Source organism: Beta vulgaris, chromosome 1 (assembly GCF_026745355.1).
Source record: "Beta vulgaris subsp. vulgaris cultivar EL10 chromosome 1, EL10.2, whole genome shotgun sequence".
Taxonomy (NCBI): domain Eukaryota; kingdom Viridiplantae; phylum Streptophyta; class Magnoliopsida; order Caryophyllales; family Amaranthaceae; genus Beta; species Beta vulgaris.
The window spans coordinates 14,763,131-14,788,668 of NC_079202.1; the positions used below are offsets into that span (position 1 = coordinate 14,763,131).

The 25,538-nt window shown below is 35.6% G+C and overlaps 1 protein-coding gene and 1 long non-coding RNA gene across 2 annotated transcripts; both read right to left on the reverse strand.

Annotated features, from left to right (window-relative positions):
- Positions 1–12,869: 12,869 nt before the first annotated feature.
- LOC109133838 (uncharacterized) lies at positions 12,870–13,931 on the reverse strand. The gene is made up of 3 exons (XR_002039056.3): positions 13,472–13,931; positions 13,298–13,380; positions 12,870–13,215 (listed from the first exon to the last, which is right to left on the reverse strand). It is a non-coding gene; the product is annotated as an uncharacterized LOC109133838 (long non-coding RNA).
- Positions 13,932–18,387: 4,456 nt separating this feature from the next.
- LOC104884909 (uncharacterized) lies at positions 18,388–19,215 on the reverse strand. Its single transcript, XM_010669611.1, has one exon. It carries the CDS (start codon positions 19,213–19,215, stop codon positions 18,388–18,390), a length of 828 nt encoding a protein of 275 aa, XP_010667913.1.
- Positions 19,216–25,538: the final 6,323 nt, after the last annotated feature.

The following is a 25,538-nucleotide window of genomic DNA, read 5'->3' on the forward strand; positions in this document are numbered from 1 at the left end:
ATTATGATGAGTAGTTCTATATCTAGAATTGTGGAATCTATGTATGCAATGAGGGATTGATAGATTAGTTTGATTATCTTGTATTTCAATTGTTTCCTTTGATTGATTCTTCATGCTAGGATTATAAGTTAGGCCTGATTTATATTTCTACTGTTGCAATACTGAATCTACTTCGAGAGGAGAGATACCGTATAGGCTTTCAATTATTAGGCAAAGTGACCCTTGACTATGCGAGAGCGGCTGGGTGATCTTTGAGGGAGGTAATGTTCGAGAGAAATTACATGTGCCTGACAGTTGACTTACTAGGTGGTTATTATTTATCCTGATTTCCCGAATTGTATGCATATATGATCCATGATTCTAGTACTTTATTAATATATTTACACCTTCATATTGAATCTGCTATCTGTTTAGCTTAGTAACACAACCATTCATCTGATTTCGTTAGTATAATATTAGAGTTCAGATACGATAGTATAACTTCTCCCTGTGGATTCGATCCTGACTTCCCTGACTACTAGTTAGTGGACCTTAGGTTATTTTTGATTAGGTGATACGACTTTAGCCTATCAAACATACCTCGGGATCCTCTAAACTGCTGCCATGTGAGCTTTGCTTCGCTCACTCATGAACCTTGACAAAATGGTTACTAAATTAACTATGTCGGGCATCATGTGTGTGAGATAGATGAGAGAACCGACCAGACTTTGACATATTGATGATGCATCGACCTTATATTTGCCATCATTCTTTGATAGCCTTTCATTAAGTGTCATTAGTGTAGCCAATGACTTGTATTCACTCATGTTAAACTTCTTGAGTAGGTCATCTGCATATTTCTCTTGTGAGAGAAACATTTTTCCCGGACTTTGCTTGACTTGCATGCCAAGAAAGCACTTCATGGCTCCAAGGTCGGTCATCTCATACTACGACATCATTGCCTTCTTTAATTCTTTAATCATTTTTGAACTAGTGTGTGTAGATTAGATCATCTACAAAGAGGCACAATATGAGAAAATCTTGAGCTCCTTGGTCCTTGATATATAATGATGGCTCAATTGGGCTTTTTGTGACTCCATTTTGAAGAAGGTACCATCAATTTTTCCATTCCAGGCCCTGGGAGCTTGCTTAAGCCCATAAAAGGCTTTACGAAGGCGGTATACTTTGTCATCTTTGCCTTCGATGAGATATCGTTGCGGTTGCTTAACATATACTTCTTCTTCGAGCTACCCGTTTAGAAATGCTGAATTGACATCTAATTGAAAAACTGGTAATATAAGTTGAGCAACAAGCAAAGAGCAAGGACTGACCTGATAGTCTCCATGCAGACAACAGGAGCATATATCTCGTTAAAGTCAATCCCTGGTTGTTGGGAGTAACCTTTTACGACGAGAGAGCCTTGTATTTCTACGTGGAGCCATCTTTGTTATACTTGACCTTATACACCCATTTGAGACCGATGACTTCTTTGTCTTCAGCTTTCTCAACAAGCTCCCATGTGTTCATCATTCATGACCTTGACCCATTTATCTTCTTATGCTGCTGGTTGAAATCTTTGTGGTTCGATGATGAAGAGAGCCTTCATAGCTTGATTGCACTGAAAATCTTCCAAGTATCTTGGTGGTCGTTGATCCCTTTGTGATCGTCGAACTCGAGCTAGACTATGAAAACTAGATTGTGTTATTGGACTTACCGATAATGATGGGATATTATAATGCTATTATATATGCAACTGATAGGATTCAAGGGTATGATATTAGTCAGACTGAAACAATTCATTTTAGCAACTTTATGAAGGAACACCAATTGACTAAAGCTCCCTTCTGGTGTTTATTATTCATGGAATAATAAAGGTACATGTGGGGACAGGATTTCAAGCAGAATTGAGAAGGCTATAGTCAATTGTGCTTGGATCTCTGTTTATACTGATGTTGTGATTAAGTATCTCCTTGCTAGAGCGTCATATCACACTCCTTTATTGTTTACTCTGGATAGAATTCAACATGAAGGGGGGAGACCATTTAGATTCCTTAACTTTCTTGCATACCAAGAATGTCTTGGAGAAGATGAAGGTTATTTAGCATGCTCTTAAAGACTTTCATGCCAAAAGTTTCTCTAAATCTCATTGTAAAGTGGAGGAGCTTAGTGAAAAACTTACTACATTACAAGCTTTGCCTGCATTACAGTCTGATGTTACCTTGCAACATGAAGAGAAGGAAACCCTGGAGCAATTGAAAAAATGGTCTCATATAGATGAGAGTATCCTGATGCAGAAATCTAGAATTAACTAGCTATCAATGGGTGATTCTAACTCTAAGTTTTTCTTCACAGCTACAAAAATGATAAACGTTGGAAACAAGATTTCCTTGCTTCACAACTATTAGGGGGTTGTGTTGACTAATCCCCGAGACATCCAAGATGAAATTAAGCTTTCTACAATAAGCTCCTAGGTACTCATTCTGATACACTGGAGGCATTGATCTAAGAGTGGTCAGAAGTGGGCCAAGATTGACTCAACAGGCCTGTGAGTTATTGACTCAGCAGGTAACATTTTGCAGAAATTGACTGTGCCTTAGCTGCTATTAAGGATAATAAGGCTCCAGGGCTGGATGGATTTATTGCAGTGTTTTTTTAAAAAAAGTTGGCACATAATTAAAGAAGATGTGTATGGTGGTATCATGGAATTATTTGATACAACTTTCTGTCATAGACTAGTTAATAACATTGTTATTACTTTAATTTCCAAAGTTGATAATGCCATATTTGCAAAAGATTTTAGACCTCTAACTTGTTGTTCTGTAATTTACAAGCTGATCACTAAGATTTTAACTAGTAGACTTCAACAAGTTATTACAGAGGTGGTGAGTTTCTCTCAAACTAGGTTTATTCCTGGTAGGCAGATAGTGGATAATATTCTTTTGGCCACTTAATTGATCAAAGGTTATAACATAAGCCATATGTCTCCTAGATGTGTCATTAAAGTTGACATTAGGAAAGCTTATGATTCTGTTGAATGGTGTTTCTTGGATCATTTGATGAAGGAGTTACGGTTCCCTAATTAATTTGTAAAATGGGTGATGGCCTGACTATAATCACTCTCATACTCCATTCTTCTAAATGGAATGCCTACCTTCCCATTCCCTGCTCAGAAAGGCTTGAGACAAGGGGATCCTTTGTCTCCTTTCCTATTTGCACTGACTATCGAATATCTTAGTAGGTGCTTCGGGGTTATGAGTAGTCATGCTAGTTTCAACTATCATCCTAAGTGCAAGAGATTGAAGCTCACTCATCTAATGTTTGCACATGATGTGCTCATGTTTGTGAGAGCAGATCACAGTTCGTTGGGGAAAATGATGGAAGCTTTTAGGAAATTCTCTACGACTTTAGGGTTGGAGTCAAATAATGGAAAGAGTTGCATCTATTTCTCTGGCATTAACCAAGAGGAGGCTACAAAACTGGCATGTAGTATTCAAATGCCTACTGGCTTATTGCCTTTTAGGTATCTTGGTGTTCCTCTTGCAACCAAGAAACTTAGTGCAAACCTCTTATTGACAATATTACTGTAAGGGCTCAAGGGTGGATATCTTATTTCCTTTCATATGATGGTAGACGTTAGCTTGTTTAGTCCATTCTTGAGAGTATGCAAAACTATTGAGCTCAAATTTTCCCTCTTCCTAAGAAGTTATTTAAGGTAGTGGAGACAATCTATAGAAGGTTCTTGTGGACTGGAGCTGTGGATAATTCTAGAAAGGCTCCTCTGGCATGGTCTTCCATTCAATTGCCTAAAACTGCTGGTGGCTTGAATGTGGTGAATATGGTAAACTGAAATAAAGCAGTTATGTTGAAGTTGTTATGGCTAGTGCTTTTAAGTAGGATAAGCTCTGGGTGAGGTGGGTCCATGCCTACTATGTCAAGAGAAGTAGTGTGCAGGATGTGTTGCTATTTCCTAGTAACATTACTTGGATTCTTAGGAAGTTCATAGCTTCCAGAGACCTTTTGGTGAGAGTTGGAGGATAGAGTGCAATCAGTTCTCCTCTTGCTTTCAACATTAAGAAGATTTACAGAAAGCTCCAAGAAGACAGTGAAAGGGTTGAATGGAGAAGATTGGTGTGTAATAACAAAGCAACTCCAAAGAGCAAATTCATCTTATAGCATGGCTCTACTTGCTCAACAGGCTAGCAACTGCCTCTACAGTGAACTAGTGGGATTTGAATGTTAGCCCTTACTGTAAGATTTGTGGGCAGGAATTAGAGAGCATTCATCATCTATTCTTTAGCTGCACTTACAGTAAAGAAGTTTGGCCGCATGTTTTGGGGTATATCAACTGTCAACCATAGATAAATGCAGTGGGGGAGCTTGCAAATGCTATAAAGAAAGAAGTTAAAAAAGCAAGGATAAGGTGTTTGTGATGCTTTATACTGAGAGTATTTATGCAATATGGTTGCAGAGAAATAGTATGTTCTTTAAGCAATCTCTAATGAGTCCTAGCAATCTAGTTAAAGATATCATCTTTAGAGTGTCATGTAGATGTAATGAGCAGGAAATGACTAAATTGATCGTATAATCTGAAGGCTGTAAGTTTCTAGTGGCTAGGCAGTCTGTTGTCTTTGCTTGAGGGTTTGTAAGGTACTGTTGCTTAGGCAGCCTGTTGCCTATAGTTGCTTTGTCTGTAAATCCTTTTTTTTGGTTGTCAATAAATAATTTGAATTGTCAAAAAAAAAAATAATAAGTAAGCACTACCAACAATTATAAGCATAAGAATATAAATAGTTAGCATGGAAGAAAAAATGCAGATATATAATTTTTCTATCCTATATGTCCTTCCTATATTACCCATCTCTCACGAAACAATAAAGTAAATAAAACAAAATAGAAAAATTAAAATAATAGATAATTAAATAATACTATATAATTTTTGAATAATAAAAAAGAATCGAAAATTAAAATAATTTTTTCGAAAACCCGAATTTTCGAATAATTTTTTTTTCATAACTTAAAAAAATATATATTTTAATTCGAACCAAAATACTTGACACCTCGAAACATGTTTGAAAAACTAATTTAAACACAACGAATAAGTAGGAGCTCAATCCTAAGAAATTCATTTTAAATAACCAATTAGTTGGGCGTTTAAAATTTTTAAATAAACCTAAAGCTCCTAGATACCACTTTGTAACACCCCGATAATTCTCTCTTTTTCAAAATACCTTTTTAATATAAAATTTGAGAATCATCAAAGCATTATCGCCTGTGTGATAACGTATCGGCTTATTCAAAATTTTGGAGCGGAAAACATAACCACTAACTTTAGAATTGAAATTTAATTAATAAGAAAGTCAACTTCAAAGTCAACCAATAACATCAAAGTTAACTTAAAACCAAATCAACCATAAAGAATGCAAATCAAAGTACGATAAATAATTAATAAACTACACAAGCTCTCCATTCCGGAACCCAATGATGCATCATCTCCAAACTTCTAGATGACAATGCACTAGAGAGTCTGCTCACTAAGAATGGATCATCACAGGATCAATAAGGCAAAGCAATGATCAACACACCCAAACAAAAGCACGTAAAATCGGCAAAGCTGAGTACTACATAATAAATAAATAAACAATCCTAACATGATACCAATAAATAGTAAGTCTGGATAAATAATAACATAATAACTTGCATATAACTTTTACTGAACTAATCTTTAACAACATTCTTATTACTCTAAATGGAATAGTCACTGGACCGAGTTGTCTAACTAAAACAGTCTTCCCTTTGGAAGACGAAATACGGGCGCGACTCCATATTCTCATGACCTTGGAACCTTTTAAATAAACATAGGAACATTGATCAATTCGATTCCTAGAAAAATCCATGGCACACTCACCATGTACCCCAACTCCTATTTGTCCAGTACTTCAGACTTGCACCAGTCCAAATCTTATTACTATCCAAGTTTAACTTTACATGATTTACCATTTATTAATTGTTATGACACACAAGAAACACATATGATATATGCTCAAACAATCATAACGTTTTTTAATCTTAGGATTAGATAAGTGATCACACAACTTACAACCCAAGTAAGATTAATTCCTTCTTTAATCCAACTTTCTTTATTTGTTGAACTTAGCCAACAACCAACTTACCTTTCAAAGGTATAAAATATCAACTTACCAAATAAGGTCATCGGTCCTCGTAGAATAGTGAAATAATAGTAAAAGGGAACAACATGATTCAATCATGATCAATACCAATAAATATATTAATTCCCCTATGTCAATTAATAAAATAAAGTTCCTAACCAACATGCTTGCATCAATCTTCCATACAAACATGATATAAATATCATAACTAACATGTTCGCACAACGGCATAAAACATGCAAAATCCAACATAATAGCAATCATATCTGAACTCACATAGTTCCTATACATGATACTACATAACTTTCCTTCTTAAAATCATGATATTACATTAATCAACATATAGGTATGTACGTACCTTGTGTAAACAAACCGATAGGCTACTTCAACAATCTTAAAAGTTGCCTAGAGAGAATTCTCTGCATAAAACAACCAATATAAATTCATAATCAATACTCAAATAATTTCCAGCAACTTCAAAATACTTTAAACCTCCTTTAAAAATATTTAAATTAATCGTCTCCATCATTAAAACTTCAAATACTAAGACTTCCTAGCATAATAGTACCATACTTGTTATTAAAATCTTTAAAATTCCATTAATAATATCCTTTTTAAAATTCCAGCAACATATAATCTATCAAAACTCTCTTTAAACTCGCTTCAACATACTTAACTTTTAAGAATAATCAATTCCATAGTATATAACACACTACTATTATTTTCCAATCTTTAACACCCTAAAAATCCATGCTTTGATAATTAAAAATCCAATCTAAACATAATAATTAAATCTGAATTTTTATTTCTTCAATACATAAATGACATAATCTTAGATTAATAATCAAATCATCAAACTAAAGCTTTTAAATATAATTAAACTAAAAACAAATCTTAAAAACACAATCTTTTTTTTTGGTAAAAATGTAAGAACTTTGTATTACCAAAAAAGCAAAAAAGCACCAGCCACAACACATAGCAGCCTCAACATCTCAACAACCAACATATACTACAAACAACAAGACAAACAAACTACCTGAGGCTAACAACAAAATTAGAGAAACACACCAAAATCAGTTATTAGGACCAACTAGTTCTACAAACCATCGTTTCTCACTATCCCTCTATATATGACAAAGTTTACCTTTGATTATAATACACACATCTATCTGAATTTTCTTAAGTACAAAATCAGGTCTCCACACAACAGCTTCCCAAAGTGCATGATTTCCAGCTTTCCAGATTTGGTACACTGTGGCAGCAATGCACACATAAGCAATTTGTTGTTTGACCTTGCTAAGGAAACTTCTACGCTATTTCCTCTAGTGAACCTAAATATTCTCTTCAGTACTCATTCTTATGTGGGACCAATTCATAATGCCTTGACTAACCACCTTGTTGAAAAGGCATTATTTGAAAAAATAGGTGAGAGCAAGAATCATTACCATGTTGACATGGAAGGCACTCAATATCCAGACATATACCAGCTTGTTGTAACTTCTCACATGTTCTGAGCTTTCCCAACATGGTCAACCATGCTATGAAAGAGTGCGTGGGATGCTGATAGAGTTCCAAACCCAATGTTGTCACCCTACATTGTCTTGTTCTCCTCTAAGCTATTTGTAATCTATTATTTACCAAAATACTCTTTGTTGCCATCTAGCCATGAGTTGTTATGCAGCTCTAGACATATCCTTTATTCTGCAAGTGACTTTCCAGTACCAGCTTGCAGAGTTAGGAGCTACATAGCTCCACCAATTCTCATTTTTAAGATAAATATTATGCACCTATCTAATCCATATAGTTTCTTCTTTTTTTTTTGCAATTTTCTATGTGTACTTTTCAATTGCTGTCATGTTCCACAAAACACAATCCCTGATACCACCACTCTTCTTTGGTTTGCAGACAACCTACATACTAAAGGAGATTTTATGTTAATGAGACTTATCATCCCACAAGAATGCTCTACAAATTTGCACTATCTTTTGCAACACTCCTTTGGGAAGGATAAAAACTTGCGCCCAATATGTATGAAGGCTGAGCAATACAGAGCTCACTAGGAAATTTCTTACCGCATAAGACAAATGCCTAAAAGTCCAGCATAGAATTCTATTAAGAATCTTATCCACTAAAATATCACAATTGGTAACTGACACTCTCTTGGATGTGATAGGAACACCCAAGTAACAAAAGGGGAAATTAAATTTCGTAAACCCAGTCACCTGTAACATCCTGATTTGTATCTCCTCATGCACATTACCAAAATAAATAGCAGATTTTTCATTGTTTGCCCTAGTCATAAGCACAACACACTTCACCTCCCCTTTGCAAAACAACATTAGGTCATCAGCAAAAATGAGGTGAGTGATCTTAAGAGAAGAGCACCTATAGTGATAAACAAACCCAAGTTTAGTACTCATCTTCTTAAGAATTCTAGTAAAGTATTTCATAAGTGTGAAAATATGCCTTGAATATGTTATAGTCGAGCTATCTACAAAATGCAACTCGCGGAATTAGTCACGACACGCGCCTGAAATCGCCGAGAGCTAACCGCGACTCGTAGCCAACGTCGTGACTTGCGCTTTACGCGGAATTCTTCGTCGCGTGTTTTGTTAGTGTTATTAGCCGAGTTAAATTCCTATTTAACCTAATATCGTTTATTTAACGATGTTAGCATATATAACATCTGTAACTCTGTTTTTCCTCATACACATCAATAAAATATTCTGTCTCTTTTTCCCCGTGGACGTAGCCAAATTGGTGAACCATGTAAATCTGTTGTCTGCTTTATTGATTTTTCAATCTATTATTTGTTACTTTCTCACATCTGTCATAACAATAAATAACACAAATAAACTGAGGAGAGAGGGGGTCCCCCGATCTAAACCCCTTCTTGCCCTTGAGAAAACCACATAATCCACCATTAATGCTTATAGAGAAAGCAGGCCAGGACTAGTGATACAGGTCATAATCCGACCTTTAAACTTCTTAGGAAACTTCAGCTTGCTTAATAGATCACCTAAAAAAATCCAGCTAACAGAGTCATAGTCTTTCTTTAGATCAACCTTCATTGTGCATCTGGGAGGATCACTTTTTCTTTTATAATGATTTAAAATTTCTTGACAAATCAAGATATTATGCATGATGCTCCTATCTTCAACAAATGCACTTTGCACTTGATCAACTATGCAAGGTTAAACAAGCTTTAATATGTTGCAAATCATTTTAGAAATGATCTTGTACAGAATGTTGCAACAGCCAATAAGACGAAACCAACTTACCTCTGTAGGTTGCACAACTTTAAGAATTAAACAAAGAGTGGTAGCATTAATCTACTTGAGTAATCTACTAGTATGAAAGAAGTCCAATATTGCTGCCACAATATCAAGCCCCACACAAGTCCAACCTCTCCTAAAAAAAACCACTGGAGTAACCATCAGGCCCAATAGCTTTCCCCTCATTAATATCAAACAAAGCAGCTCTAACATCTTCTCCAGAGAAAGGAGCACATAACGCTTGCTGCTGACTACTACTAACCACCACCTTCAGAAATAATAGCACTACTCACTCTGTTGTCTGCACTAGTCTCATTCCCATTAAGTATTCATAGCACCTTAAGAAAGCAGCTTCAACATCACTAATATTCTCCTACCAAACCCCGTCAATGTCCTTAATGCGTTAGACATGATTTTGTTGTGTTCGTTTCCTCAAACAAGCATGGAAATAAGTAGACTTTTCATCTCCACCTTTTATCTCAGCAGTCTTAACTTTCTGTTTTACAAGACTAGTTCTTGATGTTGTCAACCTGGTATACTCTTACCTAGCCAACACCTCCTGCTTGTGTAAATCATCATTCAAAGCTTCTGATAAATTGCTTTTTGGATGTTAGTAAGCCTAGTAAGAGCAACCTGGGCATCCTTCTCAACATTTGCAAATCTATCTCTATGTAAAGCTTTAAAATAAGGTTTGAGCCTCTTAAGCTTTTTAAGAACTTGGTACATTGCAACTCCCTCTACACTACCTTACCAGCTCTCTGCAACTATGCTAAAAAAACCCTCATCATCATACCACATGTTACAAAACTTGAATTGTTTAGCTTTCTGCACCACATTAGCATCCAGTTTTATAATAATAGAGTAGTGATATGAGATACTCTCTGGTAAAAAAAAAAGCATTAGCAGCCCTGAAAGAGTTGAACCAACTGTCATTGGCCAAGACTCTATCAGTCTTAGAGAAAACCAACTCTCTCTCTCTTCTTTATTTGACCAGGTGAAAAAAGGCCCACTAGAAGGGTGATCTTGAAGCATACAGTCTCTCATACAATGTCGGAATCTTGCAACCTCATCCATTGTAACCTGGGACCCAATTCTTTCCCCTATGTTCAGGATATTATTGAAATCCCCAAGTACCAACGGTCAAGCTCCTCGAATTGTATTGCTAATATGCACCAGAGAGTCCCATGACATTCCTCTGTCACCAGCATCATTAAATCCATATACCACAGTAACCTCAAACTGCTTCCTAGTGGCCTTATGAATCACCTCACAATGAATGAATTGATCAGCCCCTGCATACTCAGACACATTCACTACAAAGATACTAGGTCGCCAGATTAACTAAATTCTCCCTCCAACATGAAATCGGATATTATTTATAATAGAACAACCTCTTAGGGTATACTTTATGGAAATTTCCAACCCCACCCTAGTTTGCAGAAGCCCTAATAGTCCAATTTTATAGTGAGATAAAACCCATTTAACATCACTATGCTTTTGAGGACTATTTAGGCCTCTCATGTTTCAGCATCCTACACTATCCATTAGGAGGCTTCAATACTCCCTCTTCCTGCATCTTGTTAACAGCCTCTGACTGATCATCAGTTTTAGGTGCCACACCAGTGAGTTCCTTGTTCTTCCCACTACCATTGTTAGGCAAATCAATTCTCCTCCCATCTTGTCCCAGCTTAGAATTCTTTATTATACTGTGAGGAGAAGGGAGTATTATACCTGATATCTCATCATGCACCAGCCCAACAACAGCTGCTCCCACATTAGTATCATCAGCAACCTCTCTTTCAATAGCAACTGAAACCACCTTCTCCTTCACAACCAACTGTTTCCTAAGCTTCACTTTTTCAATGCTAGTTCATACTTCTTTTGTATGCACTGCTCTCCAGTATGACCAATATCCTTTGCACCCTCACAAATTATAGGTTTGCAATCATACAACACCTTCTGACTCACTTTCAACCCTTTCTCATTAGTAAACACCACTTCATGTAAAAACACAATATTTAAATAAAACTTGAGGCAGAAGAAAGGTAATCAACCAAAACAAAGAAGAAAAGAACAAAGGTGCCTGCGGTGGTGACATGGCAGCAGCTCGGCGGCAGCATGGTGGTTGCTGGTGGTTAGATTGAGGAAGGGAGGTTACTTGTTGAAGAAGAAATCATTTCTTAGAAGAGATGAAAGAAAAAAATTGTGACAGAGAAAGAGGGAGGAAGAGGCGTCGATTTTTGGTGTGAAGTGAGGAGAGAGAAAATTATGTGTGGGAAAAAAATTATGGGTTCAATGAATTTATATATGTGTTTTCCTTGTGGGCTTAAGAAAAGGCAATTGGGCATAAACAGAGTTTAATGATTAGTAAAATTGATGTTTGGATCTCCTAACACAACTAGAAGTCCTTTTCCTAATCTAAATAGTGTTTAGGTTCCTCAAGCCCCTTTAGACACCTTTTTCAAATCCAAAAAGTATTAATTTCAAATGTTTTTCAAAGCATGCTTAAACACAAAATTTTTAACTTCTTTAAATTCTTGAAATAATTCCTTTGACTTTCAAATAGTCAATCTTTTAAAGAAATAAATTATTGAATATTAAATTATATTCATATATATATTATACTAAAACATTTTTATAAAACTGATAAATTTACGGGGGATTATATTCACGCCTGAAACCTTTGGACTGCAAAATCACCACCCTTCACCTGTCTCTAGCAGCCGGGGTACCCGTGCACAACCCTCGTCATTGCTCACACACCTCCTCTTTTCCCTGCCACTCTTTCTCTTTCACCTGCCGCGAATCTCTCCTCCCCTCCGCTTCACGTTGCTCGCGCCATTCCAGAGTCGTCTTTGCCACCTTCGATTAAGGTTAGAGGGGGGGATGCACGACTCTCTCCTCCCCACTGATGCATGTTGGTTGCGCTTTCTACCGGAGGAATGGGGGGAGGGGGGTGCACGACTGCAGGTGCAAAGGGGAGTGGGGTTTGAAACAATAGTTAGGGATGGGAGGGGGTTCGGGATAGCAGGGGAAGGGGAGGGGGAGGCGGGTCAGTGGTGTAACAGCCCACGTCCTAGCTTTCTTCAAATCGATTAAAAATTGAACTTAATAGCATTAGCGGAAGCAAATCATAGTAAAAATGGTACGGAGGTTGACACCTGCTTGAGTCAACCCATTAATATGGCTGAGTTGACTTTATGAGCTGAGTTAAGAAAAAACATACATCATACGAAATATAGTTTAGTTATTACAGGCCCATATAGTAATTATATCATAATGTACATCCAAACATTCTTCACCAAAAGACAAGTTTTAAGTTTCAAAAGATGATCATGTTCAAGCTTTGGTCAGCTATGATTGCGGAGGTATCATTTCTCCAGAGCTTCCCATCTGCCTACCTTAGCTTGCTAGTTCCTGCACAAGAGTCTGCCCCCACCAAGACAGGTACATAGAACAAAATTCAGCTTACGCTGGTATACAAATCAATCCTTTACGAAAAACCGAATACAGCCACATTTAACCATTTTCTAGTATAAGAAAGAAACCCCATTTCATTTGCTTTTCCAACATGCAAGGGTTTATACTTAATTACAATCAAAATACAGTAGCTAATAGTCATACAAACCAAGAATTCATCCTCAATTTTCCTCTCAAAAATACTTCGAATAGTTTTCACAATACTTATCTTCCAAAAAGGGATTGAATTTGCATATCTCAATTTGTAATTGGTACGATCCGACTTCTCCTTCTCCTTAGGATGAGATTTTAACTTCTTTGGAATCCTTAAACACCTATTTACATCCACACAAAAAAATCATAAGAACATACCTAAAGGAAGTATCTCAATTTACCCAAACTATTCAACATACTTACTATTTTTCTAGTTGAAGAAGATAGCTCTTTTTCTTGAACTTCTTGGCCTCGAAATGGTGATTCCTTTTCTTCCCAATATGCTCCTATATGTAGTGAATGAGAATCAGGCTTTGCATGTAGAGATTAAGAGACAAAAATCCAAAGAAACGAAGCTGAGGTAAGTTATGGCTTTACCGCCAGAACTGGCGAGTGAAGAGAGGAAGGAGGAAGTGTTTTTGGGCAGATCAATTTTGGTTGGTTTTGGTGATGAAAATTATGTAGGATGGAAAGGTATATAAGAGGAAGGTATGGGTGCATTACTTCAAACTTGGTCAACCAATTTGAGTTCATTAATGTGGCTCCCTTCCACTTGGTGCATACCAGAAATTTTCAGCTCTTCCCTTTTGTCTTAACATGACTCCAAATTCTGTAACAGCCCGCACTTTCGAGCTGCTAGCTAAACACACTTAAGATTCACTAATTACAATCAACGCTTAATAAATCTCGAATTAATATTTACTCGTAGCGGAAACATAATCTATAATACGATCCTGAACCTGTGGGTCAACTCATGACCCACAGCATAATAACTTCAAAACCAACACTAGGGGAAAAAAAAAGGAAGGGCTGCGGAGGAAGGGCTGCACTTTTTCTAAAATCGCGCCCTACTAGTGAAGGGCTGCACTTTTGTACAAAAGCGCAGCCCTACACAACAGAAGGGCTGCGCTTTTTTATAAAAGCGCAACCCTTCACTCAATAGGGCTGCGCTTTTATAAAAGGCGCAGCCCTTCTGACTAAGTAGGGCTGCGCTTTTGAAGAAAAGCGCAACCCTTCTTTAAAAAATTTGAAAAATTCAAGTTCGCGGGCTTCAAATACTAAGCGGGTCGTCAAATATATCCCTCATTCTTCTCTCTCCTCTCTCACGTCCCTCATTATTCCTTTTCCTCCTTCTCTCACATCCCTCCTCCCTCTCCTCCTTCTCTCTAATCCTCTCAAAAACTCCCAGAAATGTTGCGACAAAAACGCTGAAATGATTTGCATGAATCATGCCGATGGAGTCCGATTGCCTATTGTGACACCTTTTCGGAAGCGGAACGAGCCAACGAGTCAAACTCACCGCTAGGCTATAACGTTTAGGCTTTTTAAGCCATCCGAGTTCGTTTAAGCCTCCAAATAGGCATTTTAAGATTTTTCGAAAAAAAATTTTCCCTTAAATTATGTATTAGGGTTTGTTTTATGTATTTAAACATTATTAGGTTAATGTTTGGAGGTATTTCTTGTATTTCCAGATCTATAATGTTCTTGTATACTTCTCTTTGTTTATATATTTTGATTAATGTTCTTGTATACTTCTCTTTGTTTTGATTAATGTTCTTGTATACTTCTCTTTGTTTTGACGATTAAGGTTCTTGTATACTTCTCTTTGTTTATTTTGATTAATGTTCTTGTATACTTCTCTTTGTATATAATTTCTTGTATTTTCATCTTTGTTTTGATTAATGTTCTTGTTATACTTCTTGTATACTTCTCTTTGTATATTAGTTTTTGTTCCTTTTTTTCATTTTCGTTTCATTCTTTTTTTTGTTTTGGGTTTAGTATTTTCGTTTCGTTTCTCTTCTCTTCTGTTTAATTTCAGAAAATAGGAGATTATGAGTAAAAACATGTCCAAAAAAAAAAAAAAATTTATTTTTTTTTTTTGGTAGGAAGGGCTGCGCTAGTTAGGAAAAAGCGCAGCCCTTCTAGCTCAGAAGGGCTGCGCTTTTTCCTAACTAGCGCAGCCCTTCTGGCTAGAAGGGCTGCGCTTTTTCCTAACTAGCGCAGCCCTTCTAGCTTAAGGGCTGGGCTTTTCTAGCGCAGCCCTACTTAAAAAGTGAAGGGCTGCTACTGAAAGGGCTGCTGTCGAAAAGCGCAGCCCTACAGGCCTTTTTCAGCGCAACCCTTCTTCATTTTTCCACTAGTGCAAATACCAAATTACAATTTACTTGATTCTAAAATAATAGAATATTATATTATTCACTAAGCACTTGAATACTTCCAAATACAACTTTGAATCCCTAATATATTTACAATTTGATAACCAACTCTTTATTTCCGATCCACTATGAGCACCCAATACAATCCTGCAAATTACAGAAGAAAATACAAAACAAAAACAAAACTAAAATGAGCGGAATGCTGAGTAACTTTACTTCAGCCCGTCAAAATGATTTTGGTTCGTAAACATTTTTCATATAAGAAACTGACTTGGTAATTGTTCGAAAAATAATTATTCTTTTAAATATATCGCTGGCGTAGCTTAATCACGTAACAAAAATCACTGGCAAGTACAGGCTCATAACATAACACAACAAAATATTCGACCTTTTCTGGACTTAACTCATATCTGAATCATTTCTTTTAATCAGTACCTTGCCCACTATTCATCTCAGTTCATAAACTAAGTTAGCTAAAACCATTTCGAAATCATCTCCTCATTATCATACCCAAATCATATTCTAAGAAACATAGTATTTCCGAACAATTCCAATAACTGAACAAAATGATACTTTTATAACAATCCAATAGCAATTCACAACTAACTAATAGAGACGCATCTATAACCATGGCCATGACTACAAACGATGTATAATATAAAAAATACAACATAACACATACGTACATATAAATACATTTTTGCTAAACATAAATGTTACCTTAACTACAAACCAATTTTTCCTACTAACAATCTTCCATAGAATAACACTGATTAATCTTCAATAATAATCCTCAATCCCCAATATAGCATGAGCTCAACAAATTCATAACCATAGTCACATTACCAATAACAATAAGAATTATTAGATAAACATTCCATAAATTTAATATACAAAAACTAATCTACTAACTCATTCTTATAACCTATACTTATTCCTAATCCCCATTCATTTGTCATTTTTATACACATATCAATTAATCTTGCACTCCATACTCTCAATCAAAATGAACTATCATCAATATCCATTCTACTAATCCAACTTACAACAACAATTTCTCACTTTAATTAACCTCATAAGCTAACTCTAATAAAACTCATTTCTCTGAAAATCATAATATAATAGCAAGTTCAATTCTCCAATCCAACTCTAGATTGACATAAGGGTTTTATAAAACAAGACCAAATTCAGAATTTACCAAATTACTTAAAAACAAAATCAACAAGTTGATTTTATAATTTACTTAACAAAATAGAAGATTATAAAGTAATTCAAAATGAGTTTCAATCTAAGTAATTGAACAAAAGTTCTAATCTTTAATCTCAACAATCCAAATAATACCAATTTCAATCCCTTAATCTGATTTTGCAAATCAATAATAATTTTAATTACACTTGTAAAAATCAGAATTATTAATAGTATAAAAATCATATTACAATTGATGAAATAAAGGTCATAATTTAAACCCAAAATTTATACATTCATCTAACAATTGGGTTTTCTGAACAAAAGTGAGAGAAAGATTGAAAGAGTAGTACCTAACATCAACACAACAACAACAACAACAACCACGAAGCTGCAGCGACGACAACAAAAGCATGAAAGAAAATAGCAGCAGCAACATCAAACTTGCAAAGGTCATAACTCATAGCTCCGGACTCCGAATTTAACGATTTTTAAGTCTAAATTCAATAACTTTTCGAGATCTACAACTTTCATGCAATACGTTTGGGCAAATTCCGACTTCATAATGCAGAAATGAAACATGTACAGTACGGGGTATAAAATCAGAGGAGAGAGAAAATTATTGTTTGGGGTTTTATTTTGGTTTTGGGGTTTCCTTTAATCTTGATGAAGGAAAATGGAAGATTGACCACAAGGCAACCATGTGGCATATTTCACCTATTGCCACCAGAGAGAGATGAGAAATTGAATGGCTTTCTCTTTTTTTTTTTCCAAAATATAACTTAAACCCATATTCTATTTACACATTAAAATTTAACTTTTCAAAGATGTTTTACAATAGTTTAATATACAATTAAGGTGATAAAATATAATTATCTTTTAATGAAACCTGCTTAAAAATATGGGCTATTATAAGCGGGGGAAGGAGAGGGGTGGTGGTGGTGATGGTGAGGGGGTGGTGCTGAAGTGGGGGTAAGGGGGATGGGATGGTGGTTAGGGTTAGGGTAAAGCTTAATGTATTAGATTAGGGTTAATGTTAGGGATATATTTAGGTTAGTTAATTAAAGTAGAGGGAGATTACAGGTTGATGACTAACGGAGTTATACTGCGTTAGTCGTTAAGGGTAAGTGGATATATCTTTTTGAAAATGGGAGGTATATGGTGAATTTCAAAAGTTAAAGGGTATATGGTGCAAAAAAAATTGTTTGGGGTATATGAGAAAAAAACCGTATAATTTATGTGGTGTTTGTTTTTAATTTAAGGGAGTTGGTTTATCTTGTGTTTGGTGTATTAGTTTTATAAGAGTATGATAATTTATATAATGTATTGGATGTTTGGATTTAAATGGCTGTGATACCAATGGTTGTGGAATTGTAGTGAGCTTAATGTATTTTATAAGTAATATTATTGTTGTTTATGGTAGAGTGGTAACAAGGAAAGGGAGAGCTTTGTTAAATGGTTTTGGACTTGTATTAGATGCTTAGTTTTTTTTTTCTTCATACATGCCCATACTCCTAGTTCTATTTATATGGTCCATTGGTTTAACCGACTTAGGTAGATATTGTTTTACAATGTTCTAGTGTTTTCTAGGGGCTTTGTAGACTAGATTTTTCCTAGAATATTTATCTTAGATATTTCTTAAGCTAAGTCATCGACATTTACATAGTATATTCTCGATTTTTCTAGATTAATTTCAACAATCAGGACCTATAGGTCTGTATGAATTGGAAACGAACATGGATCGAATCATAGAGATTAAATGGTTTAGCAGAGATGGGAAAAAGAAACAAGCATGTGAGCGTGAGGAAGACAACATAAGCAAAAGACAACATGGATAGAAGTATAACATTATGGCGCAAACGAGATGTGTCTAAAGACTTAAATCGTTTCTGCTCTTTGTTTAAGATACTACAGAATTTTGTGTTCATTAAAATATTGGTGCCGGAATGGCATCTAAAGATTGAGTACATTGAGAAGGGAAACTCTTGTTCTAACAAAGCATCTAGAGATAGACTCCAAGGCATCCTCAAGGTCAAGGATAGCCATTTCTAATAACTCTACTTGCCTTAGCACTACCTTTGAATTGTTTTCTGAAAGAGAACTGAGGGCACGATCAATGTATACTACTTCGCTATCGTTTTCTGCATCGAGATATGCATGTTTAGACTTCACAAATTTTGCAACCAAGGACCAGCCCCGTGTCTGAGAGGCGGCCTTCTTCCCAATGACATACGAGAAAAGGGACTTCAATGTAAAGAGACTGGTTGTCTCTGCCTCTTTTAGCATTAATACTGTAATGGAGACATTTTCAGGTTGTGTCAGACAGTTTTTCTCAGTTTTCTTCATATTCCCAAGGCATTTAGAGACTGCCTTGCAAATCTTCTTTCTCGACATCAAATATACATGAACACCTTCATCGTTAATTCCTCTACGAAGAGCTGATTTGATTTCTAGAATAGATTCTTTCATTTGGGATAGTGCATCAAGTGCAGAACTAGAAGCATCTAACAATGCAAGAGATCCATTGAGAATCTCTTCGACATCTTTCCTGTGATGTTCATCAGAAAGAAGTTGTTGGTTATGTGGTAAATGAATCATAATGTTCATTTGCTCATACAAGTCCTTTATGCTGCACATGTTTTCGCATATCGATGAAGACGAGGGCTCTGCTTGTGAGGCCCTAAGCTTACATAAGTTAATTTGTATGCTTGAATCAAGTGGATGAGATGTGGATGGCAAACTGAGTGAACGAGTGTGTGAAGATGTTTTTGGGATTGCCATTTTCAGAATTTTTGTTGTCAAGTATCTTTTTATTTTGGTTTGAGGATTTGAATGGTAAAAGCCTTTGCCAACTTACATATTTATATAGCATACTTACCCAAAGAAGCTACAAAATGGCTCTTCCACGCGGAGGTTCACCATGGATTCCGCCTTTGATTCCTCATTCACACGATTACACCACATGAACATTATAAAAATCAATGTTTACGAGTGAGAAACAGGATAACATAGACACAAAAGACAGGCATTTGATGATAAATTACCACATGAACTATATTACTCAGTAGTAGATCTTGTGGTTTGCAGTCAGGTAACAGAAAGAATATTGACAACCTTGGGTCTACATTAAAAATTGGTAATCATGTGTTAATTTAGCTGTTTTGTCCACTATATATAGTATAATCCACTTTCAGATGGTTTATAGTTTTTTTATATCTTTTGAATTTTTGATTAGGTAATGGTTGTAGTAATGGAAAAGCCATATTTGGATGTAATAGCCACTTCAACCTATGTTAAAGTCAGTCTATTTGAAAACTCGGAGTGAACAAGAGGAGATTATAAAATTTGCAATAAAACTAGCTTTTGCTTAATTAAATATTGGAATCCAGACTAGGGAATAGAGTTAGAAATTCTAAATCAGAAGCCGTGTTTGGGCAGGAGTGCTTCCTTTGAGGAGAAAATGAAATCACTAAAAGACAGTAAACATCTCATAATATTTGGCATAGCTGTTGAATATGCAGGATTCAGGGCCAGGTAGAAATTTTATAACCCAACTCAAATACGCGAACGCACTAATGCAGGCTTACTGCACTATACTCTCAATTGTGACACTTTCACAGTATGTGCTACTTCGACTGCTGATATATTTGTTTACAAACTGAAAACAGTATAAAAAAAAGAAGTGAGATTTTGAAAAAAGACACGAGGATGAAATATGAATCTTGCAACATTGTATTTAACTATGTTTACTGATATATACTTATATCTTGGTGAACATATATGGTCGAAGTTTTCTAACTTTGATCTCAAAATCCAGTGTTGCAATTTTTGCGAAACAGAATATTTTTTGACATTGTTACACCCACGAGCGGAAGAGTATTCACTGGCTTACATAAACGTAAAAGCTTGGTTGCTTGAAGGGGGTGTGTGCGGACTGCGGAGAAAGGAAATTGATGGCACAGGAACAGACAAATGGAATCCTCTATCTGAAGTTACTCAGAAATCTGTAAATGCTGGTTACGTTGTATTAATTTATATGCTACTTGTGAATTAAAACATAAGGACATAAAGATGTCACATGAATAGCCAGCCCCTCTAGATCACACAGGGTACGCAGCCAACCACTGACATACTAGTATATACGGATATACCATCTCAAGTACATAAAATATCCAAATACTTATCAATTTGCTGAAGAGTCAAGTTGAATATGATGTGATATAATATTGGCGATTTCAACCTCCTATAGAGTCAGTGTACTTTACTCCAAAAATGTACACTCTTGTGGAACAAAAAATCGGAGCCGATACTTGCTCTTTGTCGCTGGTTAATCGTCAGGTGCATGAGCAGCAACTCTACATCGAGACATGGAAGGGGTTACAACAAAATTTTTAGAGGAACAACTCAATGAGTCATGCAACTAGACTGTCCTAATAATATTTTAAACTCAATAAGCACATTTAGACTAACTAACTTTTCCTTGCTCAACTTTAGACTGAACAAAAGTCAGAGAATTTTGTCGTATTGCGCTGAAACATGCACTAAACCAAGCATCTTGTACTATATCAGAATAGGTGTTAGAGGAACAGGACTTACCATGTAAGTTTATTGTGAAACGTTGAAAATTATAAGCTATCTCTAAAAATAATAAGCAACCATATATAGTTGACATAGCAAATTTATTATTATCTTATGATAAATTATTGCCCACTCAGCTTTTGATTTTCAAATCTAAAATTAATTGTCATTAATTAAATTCGAAGTTCAAATATTTGTTTTTTCCCTTTACTGATTTTAATGAAGATTGTATATTTGGAGAAGAGAAATGATTAATATAGGAGAAAATTTTTGAGGTGAGAAAGGATATATTGAGGAGAGACAAACTTGGAGGTGAGTATCAATGGAGGACAGAAAAATTTAGCGGTTAGAGAAACAATGTAAGAGAGAGAAAATTGAGGTAAGAGAAATAATTTAGAAGAAGAAGAGTAAAGCTAAACGAGTGATTAGAATAAGTAAAGTTCTACTCTTTTGGAGAATTGATTACAAAATTGTCATTGGGTGTACCATGAGACACCCAGGTGTACCATGAGTGGACTCCTAAATATAGGTTTACAGGCTCATTAAAAGGTGAATTAGTTGAGTGTCAATGCTTTCACTTACAATCATGGATTTAAGTAAGCCAATGCAAAGGAGACGCGAAATTGATAATCGTTAAATGAGAATAAGTGTGTGAAAGAATTTGATGTGATGAACAATGAACTTGTGCTTTTCAATAGAGAGAGTTTTCTCTTGTTGCTTTCATAAACATGTATAGAACAATAAATTAGAGTCCTTTGAAACAAATGAACATCTGATATTATATGACTAATAACTGTCACAAACCAACTGAAGAGATGCGAAAATAAGCGAGCATAGAGGAGGAGCTGGCGCTCCCCTCTGAGCGGGCGCTCCAAGTAGGAGCCGGTGCTCCTCGCGCACTTTTGTCAGCTTTTCGCGTTCTTAAAATCCCTGTCAAATTTGATTGCTCGCTTTAAATCGAGCGAACGCTCCTTCATCAATGTAATAAATACATTAATGAACTCTATAACTCATGTTGATTCGAGTCACACCACCACAACCATTGCGACTCAAAATCACGTGATATGAAACCAACACATCTAATATTCTAAATCTCCAACAATCCTCCCTCATTTACAGTATCCATTTGTATTACTAGCACACACTTCATCACTATAAAAACAACCTCATGCATAAATGAAAGTGTACAAAGACTTGAACTTCCACTTAGTACAATACACATTCCAAGAATTCATATCCAAATTGTGTCGTTAAACGTTTGAACCATTAGCAATACATAATGAACACTTGAAGATATTATACACACAAGATCAAATACTTGTTCTCATTATATACTTGACACTAAAATAGCCATGTGTCCGTATCATTCATAAGTACATCAAAGCTATGCCCACTAGCTCCTTGAATCGGCCAAACTTCACATTTACATAGGTAGATCCCTTAGAAGAAACATGCTCCTATGATAAAGCATAATGTCAAGAGACCTATTAAGATTATACAACCTCTTAAATTATCACAGATTTAAAGAACTTTACCTTAGATGAGTATATTAGTTCTTTCAATCGTCAAACATGGAAATTAATCTTATTGAACTCAAGACCCATCTAATTCGGCGTTAAGTTAAGATTTTCCTACTCGTGATTTTCATTGGAACCAATCCTAAACCGACTGCCATCCTCTTTATCGTATCTCTAGCTAAAGCCTTAGTGAAGCAATCCGCTAGATTATACGTAGTCCTTACATAGTCAACTTTAATAGCACTATCTTTGATCAATCCTTGGACATAGCTATGTCTCACACCAATGTGCCTTGATTTACCATTGTAAACTTGACTATAAACGCTTGCCAATGCTGCATCACTATCACAATGTATAGCAATAGGTGAAATCGATTTCGCAACAAAGGTATCTCAAACATGAGATTCCTTAACCACTCGGTTTCTTTGCTTGCCGATGACAGAGCTATAAACTCAAATGTCGTCATTGAAGATCCGCAATGCAACTTTGTTTCTTGGAAGCCCAAGATATAGCACCTCCTCCAAAGAGGAATATCCATCCACTTGTAGAGGAATGATTTTCTATGTTAGAGATCCAACTTGCATCCGAATACCCTTCTTAAACCGAAGGATATCCACTATAGGACAAACCATAATCCATGGTTTTCCTTAAATACTTTAATACTCGATGAATAGCTAGCCAATGTTCCATTACATCCGGCCTAATACTCGTCATAGCATACATCAAACAACCTATAACCCTCGCATACTCAAGTTGAGATACGACATTACCATCATTTGGCAAAAAAAATTCACTTGGGTCCATAGGAGTTGAAACAAGAGAACAATTACTAACTTGAACTTCTTGAGCATTTTCTCAATGTAATCAGATTGTGATAAGATCAATTTTCCATTCTCTCTCTTAATTCTTATACCTAAGATGAAATCCGCCTCTCCCAAATCTTTCATGGAGAATTTTGACGATAGAAAAGATTTTTCCCATTCAACTTGTGACAAATCCGTTCTAAAAACCAACATGTCATCTACATATAAACAAATCATGACACCATTACCAATGTCATCAAATTTGCTATACACACACTTGTCTGAATTATTCAACTTGAAACCATTAGACAACACAACTTCATCAAACTTTTGATGACATTGTTTTGGTGCTTGTTTTAGCCCATACAAAGATCTAACTAACTTGCATACTTTGTGATCTTGACCTTTCACGACAAACTCTTCCGGTTGTTGCATGTAAACCTCTTCCTCTAGCTCTCCATTCAAGAAGGTCGTCTTGACATCCATTTGATGGAGCACAATCTTATGAATCACCGCAAGAGTTATTAATAACATTATAGTAGAGATTCTAGGAACGGGTATATATGTATCGAAATAATCAATACCCGTTTTGTGAAAAACCTTGAGCCACAAGACGGGCTTTGAACTTATCAATAGTCCCATCCACTTTCATTTTCTTTTTGAAAATTCATTTACATCCAGTTGGTTTACACTTTGGAGGTAAATCAGCTAGAACCCAAGTGTTATTCCTCATGATAATCCATCTCATCATCAATTGACTCTTTCTAAAAAGCAGCATTTTGAGACCTCATAGCCTCATTAAACGTTGAAGAATCCAATTCCACATTAAATATATATGGAAACTTAGTCACTATAGAACTCCTTGATCCTTCAACCAAATATACATGAAAATTTGGGCCGAAAGATTTCTCTTTTCTCGCCCTTTTACTTTGTTCTCCTAGGTTGTGATGATGTCGATGCAACATTCTCATCAAGAGTTTGTTCATCAACTTCTTGATCAATGTGGGTTTGATCAATTTCAACTCCTTGATCAATATTGGTATAAGGAGTAATATCCTTTGGTCAAGGAATTGATGAATATCTATTTTCAAACAAAATTGCATCTCTTGACTCCACAATAGTGTGTATTGACCAAACATCGTTTTGTTCTATAACATAGAACCTATAGGATTTGCTATGAAGAGCATACCCTATAAAGATGCACTCAACTCCCCTTTCACCGAACTTTTTATGTTTGGGTTCCGGCACTTTTACAATTGCCCTAATCCCCAAACTTTGAGATAACTCAAGTTTGGTTTTATTTTATACCAAAGTTCATATGGGGTAACCTCGTTCTTTTTCATTGGAACGCGGTTTAAAATATGACAAGTTGTTAAAATAGCTTCTCCCCAAACACCATCACTTAAACCCGAATAGGATAACATATAATTTATCATTTCTTGGAAAGTTCTATTCCTTCTTTCCACTATACCATTTTGTTGTGGTGTATAAGTTGCGGTTGTTTCATGTATTATTCCCATAGATTGAAAATAACTTGGAGTATAGAATTCACCACCTTTATCGATTCTAAACCGTTTAACTTTGTCATTTATTTGTAATTTAACTTCGTTCTTATAGATCTTAAACTTATCAAGGGCTTCATCCTTAGTAAACAACAAGTATACATAACAAAATCGAGAATAATCATCAATAAAAGTTTTCATGTATTTTTCTTGTTCCCTAAGAAAGGAGTGCTATGGAACTCACATAAATGACTATGCACCAAATCAAGCAATGAAGTATCTTTTTCCACATTTTTTGGAAAATATTTTCTAGTTATCCTTGTTAACATGCATGTTCTACACTTCTCTATACTTGGATCAAAAGAGGGAATCAAATCATGCTTATACATGGAAAATAACTTTTTATAGCTAACATGACCAAGTCCATTATGCCATAGAGAAGAATTGTCATTAACAACAAAGCAAGTATCTTTCAAAGCATTCGAAATACTTAGTTTGAACATACTATTACAAAGATAACCAAGTCCTACAAATGCACCACCCTTAGACAATATAAATTTATCAGCTTCAAACACCATTTTAAAACCTAGTCGATTCAAGGTAGCACCGGAGACTAAATTTCTCCTAAGTTCCGGAGCATACAACACATCTCTTAAAATAAGAGGCTTTCCGGAACTAAAAACTACTTCTACTTGTCCTATGCC